The sequence below is a fragment of the Phyllostomus discolor genome, chromosome 6 (assembly GCF_004126475.2).
Source record: "Phyllostomus discolor isolate MPI-MPIP mPhyDis1 chromosome 6, mPhyDis1.pri.v3, whole genome shotgun sequence".
In the NCBI taxonomy this organism is placed as follows: domain Eukaryota; kingdom Metazoa; phylum Chordata; class Mammalia; order Chiroptera; family Phyllostomidae; genus Phyllostomus; species Phyllostomus discolor.
In genome coordinates this window covers 126,308,759-126,336,075 of record NC_040908.2, presented here as the reverse complement: position 1 = coordinate 126,336,075, position 27,317 = coordinate 126,308,759, and the positions used below count along the sequence as shown (strand labels likewise).

Here is a 27,317-nt window from a genome sequence, read left to right as displayed (position 1 = left end):
GACACTAGCTATTCTCAAATATTGGCACACCAAAGAATTCCCTGAGAAGTATTGGAAACGCCAGTTCCTTGGACCCTCACCCAGACAGTCTGATGCAGTAAGTCTAGTATGCGGCTCAGGAATCTGAATTTTAAGAAAGAACCAAGGGATTGTGACACTAGTCCCAAGAACGCACACAGAAAAGCATTCAACAAGACATACCAGAGGCGGTGAGGCTGCGAACTAAGCCATGGCAGTGGGGATGGAGAGAGAGGAAAACAAGGTGCTCTTCCCCAGCCCCAGCCTCCAGATGCATTTCTAGAGTTCTCACATCTAGATCTTAAGTCCTGCATCCAATTAAAAACATCATGGTACACTTTACACAGAGCTTTATAGTTTCCACTTTATTTTAGCCTCCCAAACTCCTATGTGAGGTAGAACAGACATTTTACAGAGTGACTAACCTATATCTAACAGACATCCAATGCAGTATGCCTGGGCACAGGGCATCTAAAGTGGAGAGCCCCAGGCCTTGTCACTCTGAGGTCTTTCTTTTACTTTTTCAAAGAATATCAAGTTCTTCAAATCAGAAACACTGCCACCAGGATCCATCTTCTTTGTTATGGTCATTAAAATCGTGCTTAATGACTAGGTGTGGATTGCTAACCCCCACAGCTTCCAGCAGCTTCTGGGCTTCCTCATCAAATGCCTCTTTGCACAACCTGAGAAAACAAGGAAATATCTCTTCTTGCACTCAGTTTTCTAACAGCCCTTTACTTTCTCTGGGAAATTTATTTCAATGCGGTGGGGGGAACTGTTATTTTAAAGCAGAGAGAGAATATTAACATGGCTGGGGAATAGAAAGGGAAACTGAGGGACATGCTGAGGGGGATACTGTAGTTGAAGAAAAATGGAATTTAGAAGAGAAGGGAGAAATCGATTAATATTTAAAAGGATCCTCCAAGAGTCTTTTTTTTTAGTCAAGCAAAATAGTACTACTAATGACCGTGAAAACAGGTAACACATAGACGGTTTATTATGTTAGGCACTGTTTTAAAGACCATCTATATTGACTTACAATAAGCCTATGTGTAGGTATTAATCATTGCACCCATTTTACAGATAAGGTAACTGAAACACTGTTCAAATATGTAGTAAGTGGTAAGGCCAGAATTCAAACTCAGGTAGTCTGGCTCTAGAGTTCTTGGCTCCTAACCACTATGCTACACAAGTCTCTCAGAATTCAGTGTTCTATGGGAAAAAAACAAATAAGGGCCTAGAAAATACCCCGAGAGCCACAACCAGGTTGATCCTGAGGCCTAGAGCAAATGAGTGGCTCTCCCAATCCCTCATTCCAGAAAACTTTCTTCCTAAAAAGCCAATGAAGACTTACCCTAGAACTTGCAGTTTACATTCAGTAGAACTCAAGACTTCACATAACTTCCTAATTCCTTCACAACCTAAAGTATTCTGTGTCAGGTTCATTTTTGTCAGTCTTTGGTTGCTGCTTAGAGTAGAGGAGAGATCCTGACAACAGAGAGAGGTCAAACCACAGTATTCCAGCCTGCAGGAAGAGAAACTACAGATAAAATTAACTTTATCCCATGAGAGACAGCAAGCACACAAGAGATCTGCAAAATGGGAGTAGAGGATAACTCTAGAAACTTAAAAAGATGAGCACAGTTAGAGGACATTGAAGAAATGTAAGTACTTATAATATTCATTATTCTAGGTATTTATAGGCTGACTGTATCCCTTGCAATATCATGAGTTACAAATTCTTAATTATAGTCCAGGACATAAATAAAGTATGGAAGCACACTAAGAAAAACTATAAAGTAGTTGAATCTCTGAACAGCATTAAAAATATGGCAACATAAGTAGATTTTAGAAATACAGTATTGTTTAAAAAGCAAGGTATATAATGAGGTCCCTTGCACCATGCCATTTATGCAAATAAAAATGCACGCAACAAAGAAAAACATCACATCTTAAATTTCAAACACATTAGGTAAGCTGCCTACATGTATGAAAGAGAATGGTTAGAGGAGATAAATTAACCAACCAACAATCAATGGGCCCTTGTATAAACCAAAGATAATACAATATCATGAACTAAGGAAATATGTTAAACTCAATCTTTTATACCTGATGATTCCCCCAACCAACTAATTTAAATTTAATTTTCACCTTAATGTTTACCTAGTCATTCAACAATTGAGTGCCTCTATAAATACAGAGTATACGAATTTTTTTTTAAGTTGCTGCTCATATGGACAACACATTAGCACAATGGATCAATAGTCCCGTCACTAATTATGACACAAACTGCACAAATATCACACAAAATAAATGTTAGGGTAAAAAGTATTATAAAAGATAAAAAAGATAAAGAACTCATCAGTTAACAATCATCCTATATTTGTATTCACTAATAATAGTCAAATAAGCTGTGGTACGTTTATAAAATGGAATACCATGTGGCTGTAAAAAAAGGAAATCTTACCTTTTGCAACAGCATGGAGATTATTATGCTAAGTGAAATAAGCCAGTCAGAAGAAGACAAACACCATATGATCTCACATATATGTGGAATCTAATGAACAAAATAAACTGAGAACAAAATAGAAACAGAGGGATGGGTACATGGAATAGGCTGACTGCTGTGGGTGGGGGTGGGGTACTGGATAAAAGAAGGTGAAGGGAGTAACCAAAAACCATACAGGCATACCCATAGATCTAGATAACAATGTGGTGAGGACCAGAGGGAAAGGTGGGTGGAGACTGGGTGGAGGCAGACAAAGCAGGGGTGGGGGGCAGGTGGATTGGGTGGTAAAAAGGGACAGAAAGAGACTTTGCTTGGGGTAATGGGTGCATGATGCAGTGTGCAGATGATGTTTTATTGAGTTATACACTTGAAACCTGTATGGTTTTGAGAACCAGTGTCACCCCAATAAATTCAATTAAAAAATGCAGGTAACCAAAACTAACAACTACAAAATGAAAAACAAATCTACAGTTACAGAGGAGATTTTAAACATTTTTCACAGTAGTTAAATCATCTGGAAAAATCATCTGGTTAAAATCGCCACCAAAAATATATAAAAATCTCACCTAAGGACGTATTTATTGACTTTAGAGAGAGACACAGAGAAACACTGATGTGAGAGAGAAACATCAATTGGTTGCCTCCTGCATGCGCCCTGACCAGGGACAGAACCTACAATCCAGGTATGTGCCCTGACTGACCGGGAATTGAACCCACAACCTCTTGGTGTATGGGAGAATGCTCCAATCAATGAGCCACCCAGCCAGGGCAGCAGCCAGATGACTTGTACAATCATAACACTAAGAAAAAAAAATCATTGCCAGAGAAGAATACATAAGGTATCATTACATGTATATAAAATTCAAAATCAAGCAAAATTCAACTATATAGTTTACATACACTCCTGGTTCACTGTACAGGAAAACAAATAAATGACTGCCATAAAATCAGGATAATGGCTGCTTCTTAGAGAGGAGGCAGAAGCTGTGATTTTTGAAGGGATGACTGAGGAGAATTTAGTTAGCTGGGAAAACTCAATTTCCTGACCTGGGTGTGGTTACATACATTTTTTATTTTTTAAATATTAGTTTTATTCACTTTCCTGTACTTAGTTTGTATTTCATAACAAAAATGCTTAAAATGTGATTTGGGAGAGCTTAAAAATAACAGAAGAGGAACATAAAAATTACGTTGTAGAATGTTACATCAGAAGGGGAGAAGTGTATTTTCACCACTGCTGAATGAACTTAATGACTGTTTGGTGTGTCCATAGTATTTTGATCATCTTTCCTTGGAGAGTTTTCCAGAGCCACTGCCTGCCAGCATTGAAACTAGCTGTAGAAAGTCGAAAACCAGCTGATTCTTCCCCTTTCAGTGTCCTTATTTGTTAAAAAGTACTTTTTATTTAGGTCTGGATTGTCCATAGGTTTAATAATTTGTCCTGTGTTGACTTTTCTTTCTTAATATTTTTCTGGGGAAATGGTGTGCCTTTTTAATCTGAAGATTGTGCTCTTTTGTGGGAAGGGGAGGGTTTCCTATCTTTAATTTTTACTTATCTACTTGTTCAATATCTTTTATTGTAGAATCACTAATTATGCTTATGTTGGATCTCTTGTTAGTCTTTATCAGTTAATTTTCTTTAATCCTTTAAAACTCTTCTTTTGCTTGATTTTTTTTCTAATCCATCCTACATATTCCTAAGTGTATTTTTAGCAGTTGTGAAAATGCTGAAAAGTACTTTTAACAGGTAAGGACAGTGAAGAGAAAGAATCTGCTGCCTTTAGACTTTTCTACAGCTCGTTTCGATGCTGACAGGCAGTGGACTCTCTGGAAAACTCTCAGAAAAAGGATGATCAAAATAATACGAATATAGCCAAGCAGTTTTTCAAGTTCATAGAAATAGAAGATGTTTTCAGATATGCAAAAAATCAAGGGGTATAACAACCAGGTCCTCTATTTCAAGGAAACAATGGGTCAATAGTTGGAGTATGCAAGGAACATTCCATGGTCTCTGCCATCCACAAGCATCTGCTATTGCTGAGCTCTGGAATGGCCCCCTCAGAAATAAATCAAAAAGGTTTCTGACTCTACCTCCCTTGTCAACTCCTGATGTACATACCTTAGCAGGACTGTTTGGTCACACAGCTATCTCCTGATATTTTCACCTATTTTGGCCACCTCTTGAATAATGATTAGGATGAAAGCAATAGAAGATTATATAGAACAATTTTGACATTTCAGGATTGCATCCTGACCATTCTTGGGCATGACGCTTTTCCTTCCCTAACTGTAACTCCAGGACAGCCTGGTTGGTACATCCTCCAGGTGGCAGACCAACAAGGAAGGCCCTATGGTGTTCAAACTTATTCAGTTCAGACACCTGGATTCTCTTTTGGATTAACTAGACCCTAAATCATGAGGATAATGATCATCTGATTGAGTACAATACTAGACAAGAGCCAAGGTATGGGGTATAATGGCTTTCTGTACAAACTGTAAAATAGCTTTTGTCCCTCTTGCACCTAACCCTTATAGACCGAAGGTCTGGGTACAAGGGGGGATGACTAGGGAAACAGTGAAGTTACAGACACCGGGCAGGACACGCTGACTTCATGGCTGGGGGTAAGAGTACAATACCAATGCCTAGGAAGGAACACCTCAGAATCTGAGAGGTGCAGGGACTGGGGAGAATAATTAAGACTCTCTTTTTTCCCCAACAATAGGTCCAACAGTGCTCCCTGGCAAAATAAGTACGTGATCTGCTTTAGTCACACAGCAGCTGTGACTGGCAACCTGACCAGCTGTCATGCTGTGTGCAGGCTACGAAAACAGAACATCTCATGTAGACACGGCAGGCCTTAACTCTTCTGCTGTGCCTGAAACCATCAATGGCAGCCCCCAAATGTGGACCCCTCTCATATGTATGCAAACACAACAACAGGTACAACCTTATTTTAGTGTGACTGATATAAATTCTTGAGCTTCCTGATGTCACAACAGCCTGAGGTAGGTCATGTATGGCAAACAAAGCAGCTGTAACCACTCAGGGACACGGCCCACCTGACATAAGCCAATCAATGCAATGGTGGCCCAGGTCAGGTATAACAACAAATCCCATACCGCAGTGACAGGCGCTACTTATTACATGGTGAATGTGGGGAAGTGTGGCCCAATGAGTGTCTCTCTTGGGGATGGGATTGTTTGTGGCTGGTGTTTGCCTCCTTTATTTACTGACAATGACACCAAGATTGGCAGGTCATTCTAACTCCCTATTATGATTTGTACTGGATATTAAGACATATTGTTCCTCTCTAGGTCTACCTCAATTGGCTGAGTCCAGGACCTTGAGCACATAGTTGAAATCAATACTGCAGTTTGGCCTCATCCTGTGCATGGATTCCTGTTGACAGTGGCTTTAATTAAATGGTGTAGGAGACAAAAGAACAAATTTGGTCCCAGATTCTGTTGGTCAGATCAATCAATGGCCAATGGAATGGCACATCATTGTGAAAATACACCAGAAGCCAAGACTGTATTATGTAATTTTTTAAAAAAAAGGAGTGGATATTGTTGGGAGACACTCTTCTATGGGTCTTTGGCCCTCCTACATTTTTTTGAAGACTTATTTATTTTTGAGAGTGGAAGAGAAACACCAGTGTGAGAGAGAAACATCAGATCAGTTGCCTCTCACATGCCCCCTACTGTGAACTTGGCTGGCAACCCAGGCATGTGCCCAGACGGGGAATCAAACCAGTGACCTTTGGTTTGCAGACTAGCACTCAGTCCAGCCATACCAGCCAGGGAAGCCCTCGTACATTTTTACTGACAAAAATGAAAGGCCCTTGACAACTCTTTACCTGAGCCATTTCCTAGGATGTGTGTGCAATGAGCAACTTTAAGGGATGAGGCAATGTCTCCCCTTCCAGGACAAAGAGCAGGCTTGCTCACTGCTTGCTATAAAATGGTGGTGAGTCTCCCAACTCAATGTTCCTCTCTCAGGACGCAAAGTACTGCATGTGCAGGCATCCATTGGGGCCATCCACAACAAGCCTGTGGGGCTTAGGGCACAAGGGAAACTGATACAAACATGTCTAATGCTTGTACCGCTATGCTATGAGTAATAAAAGTCCTCTGTCTCTGGTAAGATTCTGTGTCTCCTTCCAGCATCCATAAGGCAGAAATAGGCTAAGTAAGATAGGCTAACTGATCAGATGATAAATAGGATAAAATTAAATTTCAGCCCCAATAGTTACAGCATCATCATTGCTATGATAAACATATATAAACAGACAAAGGAAACAGAGGGAAAAGCAACACTTTCTTGGAAGATTCAGAGAGACAGATCATAGTGTCTGGGCTTCCCCCATGTGAAGCAAAATTTTTCATCCAGAAGTCAATAACTCATGCTGTATGACTAAAAATGTACTCTCTTAGTTTAAGATTAAAAATAAAAAATAAAAACCTAAGCAATATCTGATTGAACATAAGTATTCAGAACATAGGATAAGATTTGATTAGATTGCTAGCTCCTTAAGAGCATCGATAGCATTTTTCTAGATAGAAGATAATTAGTAAGTCTCAGATTTAATAAGAATCACTAATACATGGCCAGATAGGATATATCTGAAGGATGATAGAATATGAAAAACCTAAATTAAGTACCATTTATTTAATACATACTCTGCCTAAGGTACTGAGAAGGATGCAAAGAAATGTGAACCATGGCTTTATACTAACAACATATATCACACATTGATTCGAATATCTGAAATTCAGATTCTCATTTCTGAGGGTAACTTACTTTCTACTAATCCCATCTATTTTCCATTCTTCTCCATACACTAAATTTCTTCTAGCTATACTAGCTGCCAAATAGCTATCATTTTCCTAATGGAAAACTGAACTCACCCGAGCCTCTGAATATTACAGCTTGGATGTCTCAAAGCTTCACATAGAATTTTGACTCCATCATCCTGCAAGTCATTGTTCCCAAGGTCCAGGCTCCGCAGGCTTGGGTTGTTCACAATAGCAGAAGCCAGATCCAGACAACATGCACTAGTGAGAACACAACCCATCAGTCTGCAAGAAATACAAAAGAAAAGTAGGACCTTCAGTTGTGAGAGCTTATCCCTGGGAGAGATCTCAGGTAGTATCTGAGCCTTTTTTCTGACCCTTTTCTATCTATAGTCCAGGATACACATAGAGAGGTCTAACATTGCCAGTAGGAACAGATGGGATTTCTTAATAAGCAGAAAAAGACAGTAGATAAAACTGCTTTCTTCCATAAACAGGTTGCTATCTGTCGAGCTTCCCAAACCAAGGATATAAACACTTATTCCTACCAATACTAAACAATAGTATAAGCTTTCCCAAGGAGCTGGTACCTATACTTTCAGTTTCTAACATATTTTTGATATAAAAATGCTTTTCAAGAATCTATCTCAAATTGTTATCTCCAAAGAATCAAGACACTTACATACAGAAAGATATTTCTTTCATGTCTTTTGTAGGATATTCTAGAGCATTTACAACCTGGCCTCAAGCGTTCTGTTTCCCTCTCTGTCCCCACTCTATTCTCTAACCATACAACCTATTATTTTACAAATATACCATATCAATCCTCATTCCCTTTTTCTTTCTTCTTTCCTTCTGCCTAGGATATCTACATATAACAAAATCCCCTTCATCTTTCAAACCTAAATGGACTCATGTCTCCTCTGTCCCATTCTTTGCTTGCTCCTTGATAACCTTTGTCATACCCTTATAACAAAACATGGAATAGATCAGAGTTGGCATTTCCCTACTATCAGCATTTTGTGAGTGACTTGCAGACTAAAACATCACCTTAGTAATAACCTTTAGTTCACTCAACATCTAGCTCATATTAGTTGTAAACACTGGTGGAGAGAACTGGCCTGGCCTACAGAGACTATGAAGGTCACTAAGAAAGCACAAATTAATCTGTGCTTACAGCAATGCTAAGGAGAGAAACTGGGCTAAACACCTATCTTGCGTGTAGAGGTCACTTAGAAATTATATCTCTGGAGCTGAAATAAAGGCATTGGATTTAATGATAATTTCCATTAAGTAAAATTTTATCTTCCAAGCAAATCATGATCAAGGAAACTTCAGAGAACTTTTGTCACCCATATCATATATATTTTCCCAAAGGAAGTACAAGTGCTTATTGGACCCAATAATTCAGTCATGTTAGTGTTTATAGATGTGACAAGTAAACTCATATAGAAATTTGGTTATCATGAGTCAGTCCAGTCAAGCCAAACACCTCCCTTGCCCTCACAGTAGTAGTTAAAGTTACACAAAACTAAGGTCAAAGGAGACCTACTCCAGGTCCTGAAGATTACAGCTTGGATGCCGAAAGACATCACACAGAAGCTTTACTCCATCATCTTGTAGCCAGTTGGACCCCAGATCCAGATGTGTCAGGCTCTTGTTGCTTAAGAGAGAAGCTGACAGATGTTCACTGCTAACTGAAGTGAAATGGCAACGTCTCAGCCTACAGGAAGAACAATGTGAGAAAAATGGAGTCATTGCTGTACTGCCTGAATATTTAAATCCTTGAAGAGATTTCATGTTTTCTTGCCCATCTACTTGCCAATACTTCATCTCAGGGCAGCTAGCCTCTTCCCTCATTGCCTCTTTGACTGTCTCACTTGGGAACCATAGGTCTGCACCAAATTGGGCTACAAACTGGATTCATGTTCTTCAAAATTTTTACTGCCATAAATAAAATGTTAATGTCTTTACACTGCCTATAAATACAGTAACCTGTTGCAGAGGTAGCTACATGAAACAGAGGAGCAGGCATCTGGAGTAAAATGGGAGTAATTATAATAAAGTACTTTTCATACATAATAAAAGTGACATTTCCAATCAGTAGGGAAAAGATATATTATGTCATAAATGATTTGGAGACAACAGACCGGACATGGGGGAAAATAAGTTTAATTCTTGTAACAAATTTAATTTGGAATAATTTAACACTTAAATGTTAAAAATTAAACTATACAGAATATAAAAAGATGACATAAGTAGATTTTTTAAAAAGGTAGTTCCCATTATGACAAAACTAGAAGTCATGAAGGGTAGGATAATTATACTTCACAAAAATTTTTAACTTCTATATTCTAAAAGTGACTATAAAAACTAGAAATACAGCAACATGTGAGATAAATTGTTTACAATACATAAAGTATAATAGTGATAGTGTATATGTGATATTAGTAACCATAATATATAATATAAAGAAAAGAGCCAGAAGAAAATTGAGCCTATAAAGAGACAATTCCTTGAATATTAAAGGCCAAAACCAGAAAAGCTGTTCAACATCAAATCCTTTTTAAAATTATTTTCAATGATCTAATTCACAATGATCAAAGTTTCCAGACACTCGGTGAGGATATGAAAATGCAGGCCCCTAGACTGCAGAGGGAATATGAACAATCTGTGTGGAGGCAATTTAACCATATGTGAAAAAAAAAGTTTTGGCTCATCAATTCCATGTCTACAAAATTATCTAACAGCAACTAACAGGATAATCACAGTGTGATCCAGCCATACCATGGAATGCTATACTTGTGTTTAATGGTACTCCTACACATTTACCAGTTCTGAGCCCAGAATATGAATTTGGAGAGACAAACTTTAGTCCTGAATCCATCATTTTCTTGGGAGCATTAGGCCAGGTGCATAAACTTCCTAAGCCTTGCATTCATCACCTGTACAATGGGGCACTTGGAACTCACGTTGCCAATTTGATACCAACAGGTACTTTTGTATAGGTTAAAAAAAAAATCAGTGCAAGGACCAGCACACAGGAAGGACACAATACATTATACTTATTAGTATCATTATCCTCACCATCTTCCTTATCATTAAGGTCAACAGTACGGAAAAAACAAGGAACAACAGAATGTGTTCATATTATCTGCCCATTTTAAATTTCTTTCAAAATGTGGATTTTATTGGAAGATACTTACACAAGACTCTGTAGAGTACACTGTGGATGTTTCAAGACATCACTCATAAGCTTTACTCCACCATCTCCCAAGACGTTGTCTGCCAAGCACAAATGTGTCAGCCTTTTATTGCTGATGAGAGCCAAAGAGAGATCCTTGCAACCAGCAACTGTGAGGCCACAGCTTTCTAAGCTGAAGGAAAAACAGATGGGGAAGGTATCAGTCAAATCCCAAAGTTTATGCTTCTCTTCTCCTTCACAGGGAAGTTAGCTGGTACTTAAAACCCCTACACCTCAACTACAGACTCACCCTCATCAAAGCTTACTTAAATTACGATTCTGTTTCAGCTAGGTACAGGGTGTAATGACACACAAAAGAGGAAGCAAGAGGAGAAGCCCGGAACTAATGGAAATGAAAAGTCAGTCATGAAGAGAAGTGTCTGAAAGTCAAGGAAAAGAGGAAGGACAGGAGAGGGAGAAAAAGGGAAGCTCCTCTATGATTGACAAATGAGCTGATTTGTGTCCAGACCTAGGCAGTTTGCCCATTCACATTATAACTAAGCTATACAAGACTGAACAGGAAACAGAAAACAAAGCAAAAAGACTCACGACAATCTCTCCAGGTGACACTTTGGATGTCTTAAGGCCTCACACAACAGCTCCACTCCATCATCCAATAGATTATTGGTCGACAGATTCAGAAATATCAAGCTCTGGCTTCTGATGAGAGCCTTCGTGATATTCAGACAACAAAGTGTAGTTAGGTAGCAGGATTCTAAGCTGGAAAACAATACAGAAAAATAGAAGTGACCCCTCTGACAGAAGAATTATAACCACCACTCACCCAGCCAGAGCATTTGGCCACGTGGATCTGGGCCTGTGGGACCTTTTCTGAAAATCCAGCTTACCTGTATAGAATGAGTGTTAATGCAATCACAAGGCTCTGAGAGAGAGTTAAGAAGGGGAAAGGGGGAAGCTTGTATTTTCCATCCCCATGTCCCCAGTTCCCTAGGAAAATATATATGAAAATGTTAAAAAATATTTTTAAATGGTCATCATTTTCTGATCGAGAGGAATGTCCTCTAACTAAAACATGGGTAAAGGTGGACTGAAGGAGGGCTGCATCCTTGCCCTCTTTGACTTCTGACAATGGGCAGGAAACTAGGAGCAAATGCTGTGACTCCCACTACTATCTGCCAAGGGCTCATTTACAAATGGGAGTCAATCCACGCTTTTGAAGGAATCAGCCCTTAAATATATAAACAAGAAGTAAATCAGAAGTAAAGGTTTCTAAAAAATAAAGTAAAAGAAGGGAAACAGAAGAAGAAAAGAAGTGCATGTAGAGCCCCTATTTTTGAAGACTTATATTTAGAGACCACTTGTGCTCGAGGGTGACTGGGCCTGATACCAGTCAGCTGTTTGTAAGAAGAGTCCAGCAGCAGCAATATTCCTAGAACATGGTGTTGTTCTGGTTATTCCTTTTAACCAAGGGTTTATTGAGTTGAGTGCCTTGGGAATTTGTTATTTTCATCAAAATCAGGGCATACAGAGGTAGGAACAGGATTAGTCCTCAGTGGAAGACCTAGAATGTGGCCTAAGGCTGAAAAGCTCAACTTGCCCTGAAAAGGTGCTTTAGACTGAACAGTGCTCCCCTTTAAAGAGGTAATTCAATTAAATGAGGTCACAGGAGTGAACCCCTAATCCAATAGAACGGGTGTCCTTATAAGAATAGGACAGGATACCAAGAATGTGCAAACACTAAAAAGGCCATGTGAGGACACAGTGAGAAGGCAGCCACCTGCAAGCCAAGGAGAGAAGCCTCACCAGAAGCCACCCTGCCAGCACTCTGCTTTTGAACTTCCAGCCTCCACAACTATGAGAAGTAAATTTCTGTTGACTAAGCTAGTCTGTGGTATTCTGTTATGGCAGCTGGAGTAGACTAATACTAAAGGCTATTATTACATCAGCAGCCAGGAAGGCAGTTAGAGAAAGAGAAGAAATCTCATACACTGTATTTGGAGAGAGTTCTTCTAAACACATAAAGAATCTAACATTATGGGGCCTATGGATAAATTATTAAAGTTTAACAAAAAGAAAACATTACTGTAATGGGACAGAAAACAGGAACATATATAACATGGCCAGTCAACTGTCCATAGTTATTAAAACATGAGGTCTAAAACAAACATAAAACTGGAAACTTTCCCACATGAAATGTCAATAGGAGCTCTATAGGACTCTTGATTACTCACCCACAATAGGACAACATCCAATCCTACATAATGTAATGTTTTATTATTACAAAGTGCTGATGATTTCTGCTACCAAAACATTCTACTCACTGGTGCAAGGAGCCCTACTAGTTTACCCAGAGAGATGGTTTCCTGTCTAAAATTCTAGTAATTGGGCCTACGTCAAGGTTTTATCAACCCTCAACGGATGAAAAAGATCTTATCCAGTTCAGCTGCTCCGTTAGGTGCTAAGGTATTTTGTCTTGGATCCACAGCTCCCAATGTAAGAAAATATGTTTTCCTCCACTTAACAGCTTTTTGTCACTAATATGTTTTACTTTTAGACAGAGAAACCAATGACCTACTTCTTACTTGGGTTCCAGACCAAAGGCTGAAGGTTATAGAAAATTTCTCAAAATGTCCTAAAACTACTTCATAGATAGTAAAACTGTCTTGCTGATAACAGAACTTGTTTAAGAATTATCTGGAGAATCCAAGATGGCAGAGGAATTGGTGGAGGCTAAAGTAACCTCCTCCCAGGACCAATCTGGAATTACAACTAAATTGAGGAGAAATCATCTTGAATAACCAACTGAACACTAGCTGGAGAGAAGCCTTATAACCATGGACAGATGAAAGAAACCACTTCACCACAACATGACTGGCAGGGAGTATAGAGGAGGCATGAGAGGGTTGGCTGGGCTCCTGCAGGCAACAGCTGAAGCTCCACAAAGGATATTTCAGGGGTCAGGGGGTTCCCCCTGAAAAGTGTGGGGTCTAAACCCCAAGCTGGGCTCCTGGCCTACAGCACCAGGGCCAGAAAGGAACCCAGATAACATCGAGCTGTAAAAAGCAGCAGGGTTTCTGTCTGCCAGGGAGAGGTGGTTGGAGGTGCAGAGAGCCTCTTAAAGGGTCAATGCACAAAATTTCATTTGCAGCCACTTATACTGGGCTCCAGCAAAGGTGGGGCAGAGTGGACTAGAGACACTTGAGGAGAGTCTAGGGCTGGTGGCTCTGGGGAGAGAACTGAAGTAACAGCCACAAGGATCCATGTGTTGAGTCATTCCCCATGCTGCAGGGGCCATTTTTCTCAGGCAGAGTACTCTTCTTAAGTGGCATCAGCCTGAGGGGAAGCAACACCCAGCCGCAGGAATTACTCTGCCCCACCCTGTGGTGCTTAAGCCAGGCTGCCGATCAGAGCTTGATGAGATTAACAGAGACAAAAACTACATGAGCACATCAATAGATGCAGAAAATGTTGACAAAATCCAGTACCCATTTATGGTCAAAACTCTCAGCAAAATGGGATTAGAGGGAGCATACCTAAACATAAGAAAGGCCACATATGATAAACCCACTAGCAGCATCATACCCAATGGGCAAAAACTACAAGCATTCCCACTAAGATTAGAAACAAGACTGGTATGTGTGCTCTCATGTCTCTTATTCAACATAGTACCGGAAGTCCTGGCCACAACAATTAGACAAGAAGAAATAAAAGGTATCCAAATTGGAAAGGAAGAATTATAACTGTCTTTATTTGCAGATGACATGATACTATACATAGAGAACCCCAAAGATTCCACCAAGAAGCTACTAGAATGATTAACAAATTCAGCAAAATAGCAGGATACAAAATTAATATCCAGAAATCAGTTGCACTTTTATATGCCAATAATGAGCTATCAGAAAGAGAAATTAAGAAAACAATTCCATTCACCATTGCTTCAAATAGAATGAAATACCTAGGAATAAACCTAACCAACGATGTAAAAGACCTGTACATGGAAAATTATAAAACACTGAAGAAGACACAAATTAAGTGGAAGCACATACCATGTTCACAGATAGGAAGAATTAATATCATTAAAATGTCCATACTACCCAAAGCAATCTACATATTCAATGCAATTCCTATCAAGATTCCAATGATGTAATCCACAGAACTAGAACAAATATTTCAAAAATTTATATGAAACCACAAAAGGCCCCACATAGCAAAAGTGATCCTGAGAAGGAAGAACAAAATTGGAGGAATCGTGCTACCTAATATCAAACTATACTACAAGGCCATAGTAATCAAAACAGCCTGGTACCAGCATAAAAACAAGAAACATAGATCAATGGAACAGAATAGAGAGCCCAAAAATAAACCCATGCCTTTATAGGAAATTAATATTTGACAGAGGAAGCAAGCAAATACAATGTGTTAAAGATAGTTTATTCAATAAATGGTGTTGGGAAAATTGGACAGATACATGCAGAAAAATGAAACTAGATCACCTTCCAATGCCACCCAAAAAAATATTTTCAAAATGGATCAAAGACTTAACTGTTAGACCTGAAACCATAAAAATCCTAGAAGAAAACATAGGCAACAACATCTCAGACATTGCTTGAAGAAATTTTTTATCAGATAGATCTCCCCAGGCAAAGGAAACAAAAGAGAAAATAAACAAATGGGACTGCATCAAACTAAAACGTTTTTGCACAGCAAAGGAAATCATCCACAAAATAAAAAGACAACCCACAGAACAAGAGAACATATTCGCCAATATATCTGATAAGGGGTTAATATCCAAAATTTATAAAGAACTTACAAAACTCAACACCAAAAAAACAAACAACCCAATTAAAAAATGGGCAAAGGAACTGAATAGGCACTTCTCCAAAGAGGACATACAGACGGCCAATAGACGGATGAACAGATGCTCAACGTTACTAATCATCAGAGAAATGTAAATTAAAACCACAATGAGATACCATCTCATATCATCAGAATGGCTTATCATCAATAAGTCAACAAACAAGTACTGGCAAGGATGTGGAGAAAGGGGAACACTTTTGCACTGCTGGTGGGAATACAGATTGGTGCAGCCACTGTGGAAAGCAGTGTGGAGATACCTCGAAAATTGAAAATGGATCTGCTTTTGACCCATTGATCCTGCTTCTGGGAATGTATCTGAAGGAACCCAAAACACTAATTCAAAACACAAACCCAAAAGAACATAAACATCCCTGTGTTCATTGCAGTGTTATTACTTACCATTGCCAAAACACAAACCCAAAAGAACATAAACATCCCTGTGTTCATTGCAGTGTTATTACTTACCATTGCCAAAACACAAACCCAAAAGAACATAAACATCCCTGTGTTCATTGCAGTGTTATTACTTACCATTGCCAAGTAATGGAAGCAGCCCAAGTGTCCATCAATAGATAACTATTTAAAACAACCATAGGACATTTACATAATGGAATACTATTCAGCTATAAAAAAGAAATATGCAGCAGTATAGATGGACCTGTAAAACATTATGCTAAGTGAAATAAGCCAGTCAGAGAAAGACAAATACTGTATGATTTCACTCATATGTGGAATCTAATGGACAAACTGAAGTAATAAGCAAAACAGACAGATTCACATATGTAGAGCAGATGACAGCTAGTGGGTGGGATTGAGCAAAAAGGGAAAAGAATTCACGGACATGGATAAGTGTGGTGATTACTCACTAGAGGGAAGTACAAGGGAACTAAAGGGTAATGGGAAATATACAATAAAAATTAAAAAATAAAAGATAATTAAAAAAAGAATTATTCAACAACTTTCAGACATGCTGTAAATTAATTTCACCCTGTAAAAACTAGCGAGACCTAAAAATAAATTCCCAGTGGTAACAGAAGTCATATGTTTATTTTCAAAAAGGTCTTGTCTCATATTTTACTTGTATTTTTCTACACACAAATTATCTTTGCCTCCCACAAATACAGGCCTATCTTAGCCTTTCATACATCAAATTTCATTCTTATACCACCCCCACTCCAACTGAGTCCAGGGATCACAAAAACTCCTAAGGTAAAACTTACTATAATGATTTTTTTATTTTGCTTTTGTTCGTTTTTGGTTTTATTTGTGAGAAACTGAATGAAATAGCTTTCATTGGAAAACAAGATCTCTCTTGAACCCGTTAAACAATGTGCAGGCCAAGTGTGACTGCTAAACCTCTCACTTTCACAGAGAAAGAAAATCAGGCCCACCAGGAAGATCAATAGTGTGTGACAGTGAGAGGGCACAGTGGCTACACTGTTCTTCCTCAATTTGCGGTACTGGTCACTGAGTTTTAATTATAAGGGAAAGGTGATTCACTATCAAAAATTAAGTAAAACTGACCCTGCTCCAGCACTGTCCCCCGTTACCATTAGTGCATTTTTTCCTGAGTATTCAAAGATACAACGAATATACACATTCCTTCATTTAAATATGAAAAAAAAATCTTGATAAATTCTGGGTCTACTTTCTCTTTCAAAGTTAGGAGATGGATACACAGAGAACTGTACAATGCGGGGTCTTCAGCCAGGAGTGCGGGAAGTTGAGAGGCATTAGAAGTCCTGTCTAGAGGAAATCAGTTGGAACCTACTGATCCCCTACTACTCCCTGTCATGAGAATAGATTTAAGCTAGCCCTATGAATAGCAATTCCAGGCTGGACAGACAAAATTCTCAATTGTAATGAAAAAATTCATGACTTACCTCAGATTCTGTAGCTTACAATCTGGGTGTCTCAAGGCTTCACATAATGACTTTACTCCACTGTCCCCTATAACACTTCCTTTCAGGTCTAGGTGCTGCAGATTCTGGTTGTGAGTCAAAGTACTAGCGATGCTCCAATAACCATCAGGGAAAGAAAAAAATCTCAACCTTCAGAAGAAAAATATGCAGGAGGAATTACAAAATCATCTCTGTCCCTGGCTACAGCACCCTTTTCTTTTCAAACCCAGTTCTCAGATATTATCTAAACATTCCTGCCATCTCTCATCCTCCTCTGGAGGATTTTCTCATTTTCCAGGTCAGATCACAAACCTGTTTCAGAATGTTGCTTAGAAAAACATTTGGGTTACAGCTCAGGTGTCCATTATATCCTGACAACTGATACTCTCAACTTTTGTGGGGTTTTTTGTTTGTTTTGTGAACTTGAAGAAAAAGAAGGTAGTAACATCAGGAAAAGCAGTAGGAGGGTTTTTGAACTCTTAACCCCAGGAATGGCTATCAAAAATTATTGGGACTATTTCAAATACTGCATTTACAACATTAATTCATGATATTTAATCCTTTAAATAACCTAAGGTGAGTTCACTGTTAATATCAACTGTTAATTTGTGCATTATTAGCAAAACACATTATTGCAAAATATACCCTATCATCTCATGGACCCACCTACAATGCCTTACCTCTGTGTTCTTCCTCATCTAGAAAATTCCTAATCAAGTCTCAAAAATCCCATTTCTATGCAATCTTTCCCAGAACAGGTTAGTTATGCTTCCACATCCCCAGAGCTTTCCACTGTTTACATTCCTAGAGTACCTGACACCGTGAATTTTAAGTATTTTACTGTTGGTCACCCTTAATAAGTAGGAGTGGGAAGTGGGACAAAGAAAAAAATTAGAACTCTATTAAATTTCCTCATGCCAAACTTACAGTAGTTTTTGTAGTTTACAGTATGGGTGCCTTAGCTCTTGATACAAAATCTTCATTGCTAATTCATCAAGGCTGCTATGACCCAGGTCCAATTCTCTCAAGTGTTCATTCGTATGAAGCACAGAACAGAGATCCTGCCAGCAATAATAAGCATCCCTTTGCCTACAAAATGGGAAAAGAAAAGACCAATGACTCTATTTCAGCCCAGGCAACCCTCAGGAGACAGTAGTGGGTAAAAGTGGCCTTTGGAAATGGCAAGAGTGTCCAGTGTAGGCATGGCCCACCAGCATGTCTTCCTCTTGGCACTTCAGAGGCTTTCTTTGCCCAATAGCTCCCCCTACCACTCCTCAACACACTCCTTCAATGCACAGAATAAAACCTAGAGACTTTACTTGAGAGGGAGAGACTCAGGGAGGACGAGATAAGTCTTCAAATATCAGAACAGCCAATATCAGGAAGAAAAAAAATAATATATGACCACAAAGAGTAAGATTAGGAACAGTGGCTACACTTTAGGGAACCACAGGTTTGAGCCCCAGCCCTACCATTTACTAGCTAGAGTCCTTTAAGTAAGTCACATTAATTCTCCAAGCTCAGAGCTTCCGTCCTCTATAAAGTGGAAATGTCATCTCCCCTCCCAGGGCTGTGAGGGTTTAATAGTCAGTTTTAGTTGGTACACAAAAGCATTCTGTAAATTTTAAAATGCCACAGTTTAATTATTAGGCATACAATCAAGAAAGCCATTATAAACAAAAGGTAATAAGAAATAAAGTAGAAGATAATCTAGTGATTATAAGCATAAGCTCTAGAACAAAACAGTCCTGAGTTCCAAGTGCCATTCACTGAAGTAGGTGATTCTGGCAGCATTACTAACCTCAAAAAAGGAACATAATAGTATTTATTTCTTAGGATTACTGTGAAGACTAAGACAAGCTATAGAAAATGCTTAGCAAATGTTTTACATTTTAAATGCCCCTACCAATCAGTAGCTATTTGTATTAAAATATAGGTAAGTCCAGCATGTTGCCTTATACATCACAGCTACTGCAAGACAAGGAAAAAGTATCTTTTTTTCCCTCTGTCCTCCTAGGTTCCCTGGCTCACACCCTGTAAAATCAGACCTAACAAGAGAAAGGCATACAAATTTTATTAGCATGTGCATCACAGATACACATGGGGAAAGTTCAGTTATGAGTAAGGCAAGGGGATGGTTAGAATTTGGGGTCTACAGCCAGAGTGGCTCAGTTGGTTGGAGTGCTGTCCTGTAACTGAGAGATTGTGGGTGTGATTCCTGGTTAGGCACATGCCTAGGTTATAGGGTCATGTGACTCCCAGTCCAGACCCGTACAGGACACAACCAATCAATCCTCTCTTGCATCAATGTTCCTCTCTCTCCCTTCCTTTCTCTCTAAAAGCAATAGGGAAAAAATGCCCTTGGGTGAGGATAAAAAAAAAAAGAGTTTGGGGTCTATATACCTAATTTAGGAGAAGGCATTGGGAGAAAGGGCACTTATAGAAGAACAAATAACTTTTTGGAAAGATAAGTGGGCCTTAGGAGGCCAGATGGGAGACATGATAGTTTATGACCATGTCTGTCTGGGTGTCCTGTCAACTTCTGTCTCCAAGAAGAGATGAGAGCTGCTCTTGGGAAGACTGATGGCAGCTGAGTACCTTTGGGAAGCTCTGCTTTTAGGTAGGTAAAAGATTTAAGGAACTCAAACATCTTAACTCAAAATAATTCTTACCAAAGTGGCACATTTTGGAGAGGCATATCCTGATCCCCTTCACTATTCAATAAACACTGCCCCCCCCCCCATACCTTACTTAAATTGGAATGAATGACATTGCAGAGTAGTGTCCCCTACATCCCCTGAGGTGTTAAATTTGAGGAAACTTGGCAATAAGTTATTCATTCAAACATTCAAGTGCTTGTAAGGTACAAATATTATGGGTAAAATAGTGAACAAGACAGACATCTGCCATTAAGTTTACAATGTAGTTAGGCTGCAGAAGAGACCGAGCTCACCCATAATGTTCCTTTTAAAACACTGGGTTCTCAGACTCTTAATTTTAGCAACAATGCCAACTCTAGTACTAGATAACACTACAAGAGAGGTGAGGATAAGGTAGCATGGAGACTGACTAGATAGTGCCCAGAATGCCCTCATAACATTTATTATTGGGCATAAAGTGCATTCTAATGCCCTGGGCTCGGTTCTGTCTTCTTTAAATAGAACTATGAAATCAGAATCCAGAAAATTGACTGAAGGAGATTACTTTCAACTTCCCCAGGACACTAAAGTGGGGGACAAAGCATTCCAGCTGACAATCCCTACTCCCACAGTTCAGAGAGAAATGAAATGTATTCTTGCAAAAGGAATGCTGTGATTGTATGTCACAGCAATGAGACAGTTTGGGTAGTTGGAAAACTAAGGACTTACAATCACATGTGTGACCTCCATTAAGTTTCACACCTTCTTGTTACCTCAGTTTTTTACAAGTAAAATGGAAATAGGAGCATCCACCTAGGATCTTTAGGAGACTAAACGACTTGGGACTTAGAAGACTATAACATATATGTGAAGCAAATCTTAGGTATTATTTCATGTGTGCTTAAATCAATGATTGTATACTTACTTTCTAGGGGAACTTCCCTGAATCTCAGTTTTCCAGTCTTAAAAATAAATTGAAATGTGGTTTTGACCAGACTTAAATTGGATATGTTCAATATCCTGTGCACTCTATATATCATATAGTAAGCCCTCAATGAATTTCAGTTAAATCTAGAACTAATTCCATAGTTCAATTCTTCCCCCAGACTTAGATGGGTAAAGTCAGAAAAAGCAACTTGAGGAAGAGGAGAAGGTATAATAACAACAAGCATAAAATGCTGAAGATTCATTTATTCTTTCAAAATACTCATTTAGCACCTACTACTTCTTATCTACATCTCACTCTCAACAGTTAGGTGTTAAAGGGCTGAGACCTTTCATACAAAGCTAGGTCAACAGAAGACCGTGGAACATAGCCCAGAGAGATAACCTATGTACACTAGGTCCCACAAGAAATTCCTGGCCCCTATTCTTCCAGAGGGCATTGTTTTTGCAAGTTTTATAGGTGTAGGACAGAGGATATAAGTTTATGGTATGCCACAGCCCTCCTTGGGGACTGAAGCACTGGTTCCCCAGTTGTTGAGCATGTTCACAACAGACAGCTCTCAGCCAAGTCCCTCTACTGGGATTACCCTCAAGCCAAGGAGCCACTCAAGACAAGTTTTTGCCCATTCTTTACCAGTAGCCATGACTGGTCAAGAGGGGCTTCCCTGCCTGGCCTCCATTTCTCAAGGTGGGGCAACTCTGAAAGGTCATCCTGGGACCTCAGCTAACAACTCCCCTCCCCCTGACAAAATCTACTTCCTTCACTCCCCGGCAGGGCACTTTTGGGGAATGACCTAGCACACTTACCAAAATTCAGCTGGGTGGCTTGAGTTTAACGTCTTCTTCTCAAATACCTCAGTTACACACAGTTTAATGGTCTGCAAACACTGGCAATGCTTAAGGCAGAATGCAGACACAAGCAAGTGGATTTTCCTGCAGATATTAATGACAACCTTTTGGAAATATCTCATTGCCTGGCCTGTAAATGCTTCATCTTGAGTCTCATACAGACAGTGAAACAACTCCAGACATCCCAGCTGTGATAGGAAATAGTCACTGTTTCCTAATATTTCCATCCCCTGAAGTATCTTCTCTTTTATCTCCAGGGACATTTTACAGTTAAAAGTTTCCTCCAGTTGTTTTACTCGATCTTCATTCAAAAGGCCAAACAAAAAACATTTCATCTGTATCAAATGAGGGTCTTTATAACTGCTGCTTTCCAGTAACAGCTTCAAGTCTGCAAAAGACTGAGAGGAATGGTCCATGGGTCCCCAGCTGTCTTCCAATATATACAACATAGCTGCAAAAAACTCCTGAATGTGTAGGTGGGTGAACTCATAGCAATTTTCATAATCTGAGTCCTTCTGAAGAATATTCATGGCCAGAAAAATTGAGACATCAGATTTCGTTAACCCATGCTTTCTGAGGTTTTCCCTGTAAAACACATGTGTCATAGTGCACACTCCTTTGGCAGCCAAGTGGCACAGGCTCCTCAGTTGGGTTTGGTTGGGTAGACCAGAACAGCTTCCATCTACAAGAGTGAACAAGTCAGAGACATAGCAGGTAAACAGAGCCGTGGTGGTTTTGCAGGTCAATGTGACATCACCACCTTTCTCCATTTGCTGCTCCAGACAAGTACAAATGGCCCGGCACAACATGGGGACTTTGCACATGCTAAAAAGCACCTCATTGTTTCTTAGTAAATGCAATACTTGCAAGGCCCACTTCTTATCTTCAAAAAACTGGTAAATATATTCCTCTCTTGCATCCTCAGACATACCTAGTAGCTCCACAGAACGCTGACTCTTCAACAAGGGCTTTAGTTTCTTGCAAGCTGTGAGTCTTGTTGTCACCAATAAGGATGACTCAGGAAGCATCACTTTCCTCAGCAAACTACTCATGAGGAAGGACACTGGATGCACCTGGGTCCAGTCTTCACACAGCGCAAACTCAGGTTCCTCAAAGGAGAAGTTCAGTTCATCAAAACTATCAATTATAAAAAGCAGACTATTTGGCTGGGACATAATCCTTTCAATGGGGCCTTCTGTGCCGGGCCAGTTCTTTGATATCATTTGAACAAAGCTTCTTTCTCTCCACTGGTTAATTTCTCTTGCGTTCAGATAAAAAATATAGGTAAACTTCTGCTGATAGAGATTGCCCTGGGACCAGTCTAACATGGCCTTTCTCACCAAGGTGGTTTTCCCAACTCCAGCAGCCCCCTGAAGCACCACTGTCTGTGGCTGCTCACCGGTGTTGACATCCACATCGAACAAATGTTCCAACAGTTCTCTACCTTCCCCAGCAATTTCATGATGGAAATTTCTAGGTTCTCCAAGCAAACACTTACTGCCCCGTGTGAGGCCAAATTGTTCCTGTATTTGAATTCTATAGTCTGTTCCATCACCTAAGTCAGAAAAAAAGCAAGAACAAAACAAAGATACACATGATCAAAACAATTCTATGATTTGCAATGTTTAGAATACTGGACTTGGACTTAGGAACAAGAAGTGAAATAGGCTAAAATCAAAGTACAACTGGATTAGGTAAGAAAAAACAAACAAAAATATTCCTGTAGATTTAAAACATACATTAGAAATTGAAAAAAAGAACTGGCAATACAGAAAAATCTTTCTTTCTGATGTTTGTGATGGAAAATAAAAATTAATTCCATTCCAGAAATATTATACTTTTCTCCACAGAGGAAAAAGATGGTATGTATGTAGAACACGGTCACATCCAGATTTAAAAGGCACGCAGGCCACAATTAACAATGATAGCCAGAGAGGACCTGAAGACAGAGACGAGGTTATGGATCCAAATAATCCACTTTATACAAGTAAAACACTGATAGGAATGAACATTGAAACCTAGCCTGAAGAATATTTTTCCTTTCATTTTATTTATTTTTATTGAATTTATTGGGGTGACACTGGTTAACAAAATTATACAGAGAGAGCCCTGGCTGGCGTAGCTCAGCGGATTGAGGGCAGGCTAGGAACCAAAGTGTCCCAGGTTCGATTCCCAGCCAGGGTACATGCCTGGGTTGCAGGCCATAACCCCCAGCAACCACACATTAATGTTTCTCTCTCTCTCTCTCTCTCTCTCTCTCTCTCCCTCTCTCTCTCTCACTCTCCCCCCCTTCCCTCTCTAAAAATAAATAAAATCTTTAAAAAAAATTATACAGAGAGAAGAAAAAAATTCTTAAATGTCCAAGCAGAATTTAACTACAATTTCATCTTTAGTTAGTTAAGCCTGATGCCATCTTTAGATCTCAATTAAATGTCACTATCTCAGGAAGGAAGCCTTCTCTGAACCTCAATGCCAGAAGGCATTCATATATACTCTCTTTCATATATTCTCAAAACACAGACTATTTTTCTTTCATAGCACATACCACAAGCTATCATAATTTAATTTTTTAAAGTAAACACAGTTGCCCATTGAACAACACAGGTTTGATCTGCATGGGTCTATTTACACGTGGATTTTTTTCAATAATATTCAGTTGGCCCTCCATATCTCTGGGTTTTGCATCCACAGAGGCAACCAACGGTGGACTGAAAACAGTATTTTTGATATATAGTTGGGCATGTGTGGGTGTGGAGGGCTGACCATACACACTGTTCTACACCATTTTATATGTGACTTGAGCACTCACAGAAGAGTCCTGGAACCAATTCTCTCCAGATATTATAAGACTGTAATTTTCTGTTTGTTCTACTAGGGCACTCAGTACAAACATCTAACATAGTTCATATCCCACTGATTTGTGGTCAATTACCCTCAAAGAGAACTTATGGTACTAGGTATTCTATATGGTATAATATCTAGTACAGTACAGTACTTATAAGAAGTAACAATAATTTTTACTTTCCTTGTTTACTTTTAATTGTATTCCAAATTTTCTAACAGTAAATTTCTATGGAGATGGAACCTTGGTTTCTTAAATTTGTGGCCAGTTATATACCACAAAAATAAATTGCCTTATACTGAGTCAGAAATTAAGGTCAAAGTGGGAAATCATCTTCAGGATCATTTAATACAATAAGCAATTTTTATTTGTTAGTCCTTGAAGTGAAGCAAGTTCTTGATTATTTCTTTAATGAATAAGTGTGGCCTGTTAGAAACCAGCATTGCTGAATTAAGAATAAAGCTTTTTCACCTGCTCCAGTTTTCTCTGTACTGTAATTCTATTTACAGAAGCTGGAATTCAACTATATAGAATTCAAAACAAAGTAGGGGGAATGGAAATGGGATTGAACTAAGACTGAGAAGACCTGATTCTGGGAATTACTTTATTTTTATTTATTTTTAGAGAGAGGGGAAGGGATGGAGAAAGAAAGGGAAACATCAATGTGTGGATGCCTCTTGCACACCCCTTACTAACACCCCCATAACTCAGGCATGTGCCCTGACTGATAATTGAATAGGCAACCCTTTAGTTCACAGGTTGGCACTCAACTCACTAAGCCACACCAGCCAGGGCTAGGAATTACTTTTTATATGGACTAGTCAGTCACCATCCTATGAACTCAAGTATAGCATTACTTCTAAAGGAAGGGAATAAATATGATAAGCCAAACACAATCCCTGTCAACTGAGGGACTCTCTATTCCATACAACCTAGACACGAATATACCTTTGTTCATTAGACTTTCATTGCTGATTGGGCATTCCCAAATACCATCCTCTTGAGGCCATGAATCAACATGGCTCTGACTTTGACTTTGGCCAGAGAGCCAGTTTTGTTGAGTCTTTTTGAAAGATAATCAGCAAATAGGTAGGATATTAGAAGTTAACAAGTTAAACAAAAGCACCCTGCACACAAACCCCATCATGCTTCATAAACTCACATTCCTCCCAAATCTAACAAAAGCCCATCTACTTACCCTCCTGGCCCAGGTCACCTTGTGTCTCTCCAGCCCAGGTGTCCTCTGGTCTCATGGTCTGGGCAGCCCCTGCCACAGGTTCCAACAGGATCATGAGATTACAAAAACAAGAACTTTGGTAATAGCCAGAACAGGGGCCCAAGTTACCCTTAGTGGTCCAATTCTATGACCATCAGGGTTTAAAAAAACTGGAGTCAACAGAGAGCCTCCCACTGCACCAGTTTAGCTGAGGGAAGAGTGATGTGATTATAAACAACACCGAAGTAGGACCCCCACCCTCTAACAGGGCAAGTGGTCTAGTCTAAACCTCAGTTTCATCGTCTGTATGGACGTCACAGTGATATGATAAGGCTCAAAGGAAACATGAATAAGGAATTTTAGATTTCTACAATATTTCATACTTGGGAATGACTAAAAATACTGACTTGGCTTAGGTCCTGTAATGATTTTTTTGTCCTTTCCTCATATTTCAGCAAAGATTTAAATCATATTTGAGATCCCTTAAAATTTAGCCTAATTCTTATCACAGTTGCTTTCATCATGCTAACTGATACCAAATGGATGAATTACCCGAAATTAATGAGCCAGGCTGGGTAACAGTACTCAAAACTTTCCTGCCTCTTCAGTGTTTCTCAAATGATCCAACAAGCTCCCAGTGTACTTGGCCACCATGGAGCTTGCGTCCCACAGAATGGTGTAATCTCTAAAGCCCTTTCATGGAATCATCCCAGCAGGCTCCAAGAAGCACTTCCTTCCCCCTCCCCCCAGGTATGTTCCCAGCATCACTCACGGTTGATCTCTGGTTTTACTCTCTCATACAGGTCCTTCAGGTTCATCTTGTCAAAGATTTTGAGAGCCACATCCAAGGCCTGCTCTCCTGGATAATGCTTGTTCATCATGTTAGCCAGGTCCTCCCGCTTGGCCTTCTTCACCTCAGCCCAGGGTATCCTGCAGTACCCAGGCCCCGTGATCTCATTCTTTAGGAGGAACTTGAATTTATGTAATTCCTCTTTGTTTAACTCCTCCAAGCACAGGAGCAGCCCAAACTCCGGAAAGAAGGAAGACGACGATGAATCTGTCATCTTATGTTTGCATCAATATTCAGGCTTTGGTAGGAAAAAACAACTGGAACACATGGGACCTGTGGAAAACATTAGGAAATGAAATACCTATAAAAATATAGATTAATTCAACAAAAACATGTTGAAGCTCACTGTATTCTGCTCAGTGCTTAGTGTACTCTGTAATACATTTTCCATCACAAAAACATTCCTCTAATATAGGCCACTGTATGTTCCTTCCACCTTCCTAAGAGTTACTACTCCCAGTCCCACCATGTATGAGCTGTAAGAAATAAAGACAACTCATCTCTCTGAGCCTCAGTTTACTCCTCTGCAAAGTGAGGGTATCAGAGGCAACCACAAAGGGCTGTGGTATAAATTAAATCAGATAAAGTGCATGTATCACCTGGCATGGAACAGGATCCTTCTAAGCACTGGCAACTTTCCTCATCCCTTTTCCCCTCACCAACACTCAACATATATCTCAGCCTATAAAACA

The 27,317-nt window shown here is 39.4% G+C and overlaps 1 protein-coding gene across 1 annotated transcript; it reads right to left on the bottom strand.

Moving 5' to 3' along the window:
* Window positions 1-288: 288 nt before the first annotated feature.
* NLRP14 (NLR family pyrin domain containing 14) lies at window positions 289-26,915 on the bottom strand. The gene is made up of 11 exons (XM_036028947.1): window positions 26,548-26,915; window positions 25,758-25,826; window positions 21,676-23,272; window positions 18,212-18,373; window positions 17,267-17,434; window positions 11,115-11,285; window positions 10,528-10,698; window positions 8,874-9,044; window positions 7,436-7,606; window positions 1,373-1,543; window positions 289-701 (listed from the first exon to the last, which is right to left on the bottom strand). Exons 1-11 carry the CDS (start codon window positions 26,837-26,839, stop codon window positions 566-568), a joined length of 3,279 nt encoding a protein of 1,092 aa, XP_035884840.1. The 5' UTR covers window positions 26,840-26,915; the 3' UTR covers window positions 289-565.
* Window positions 26,916-27,317: the final 402 nt, after the last annotated feature.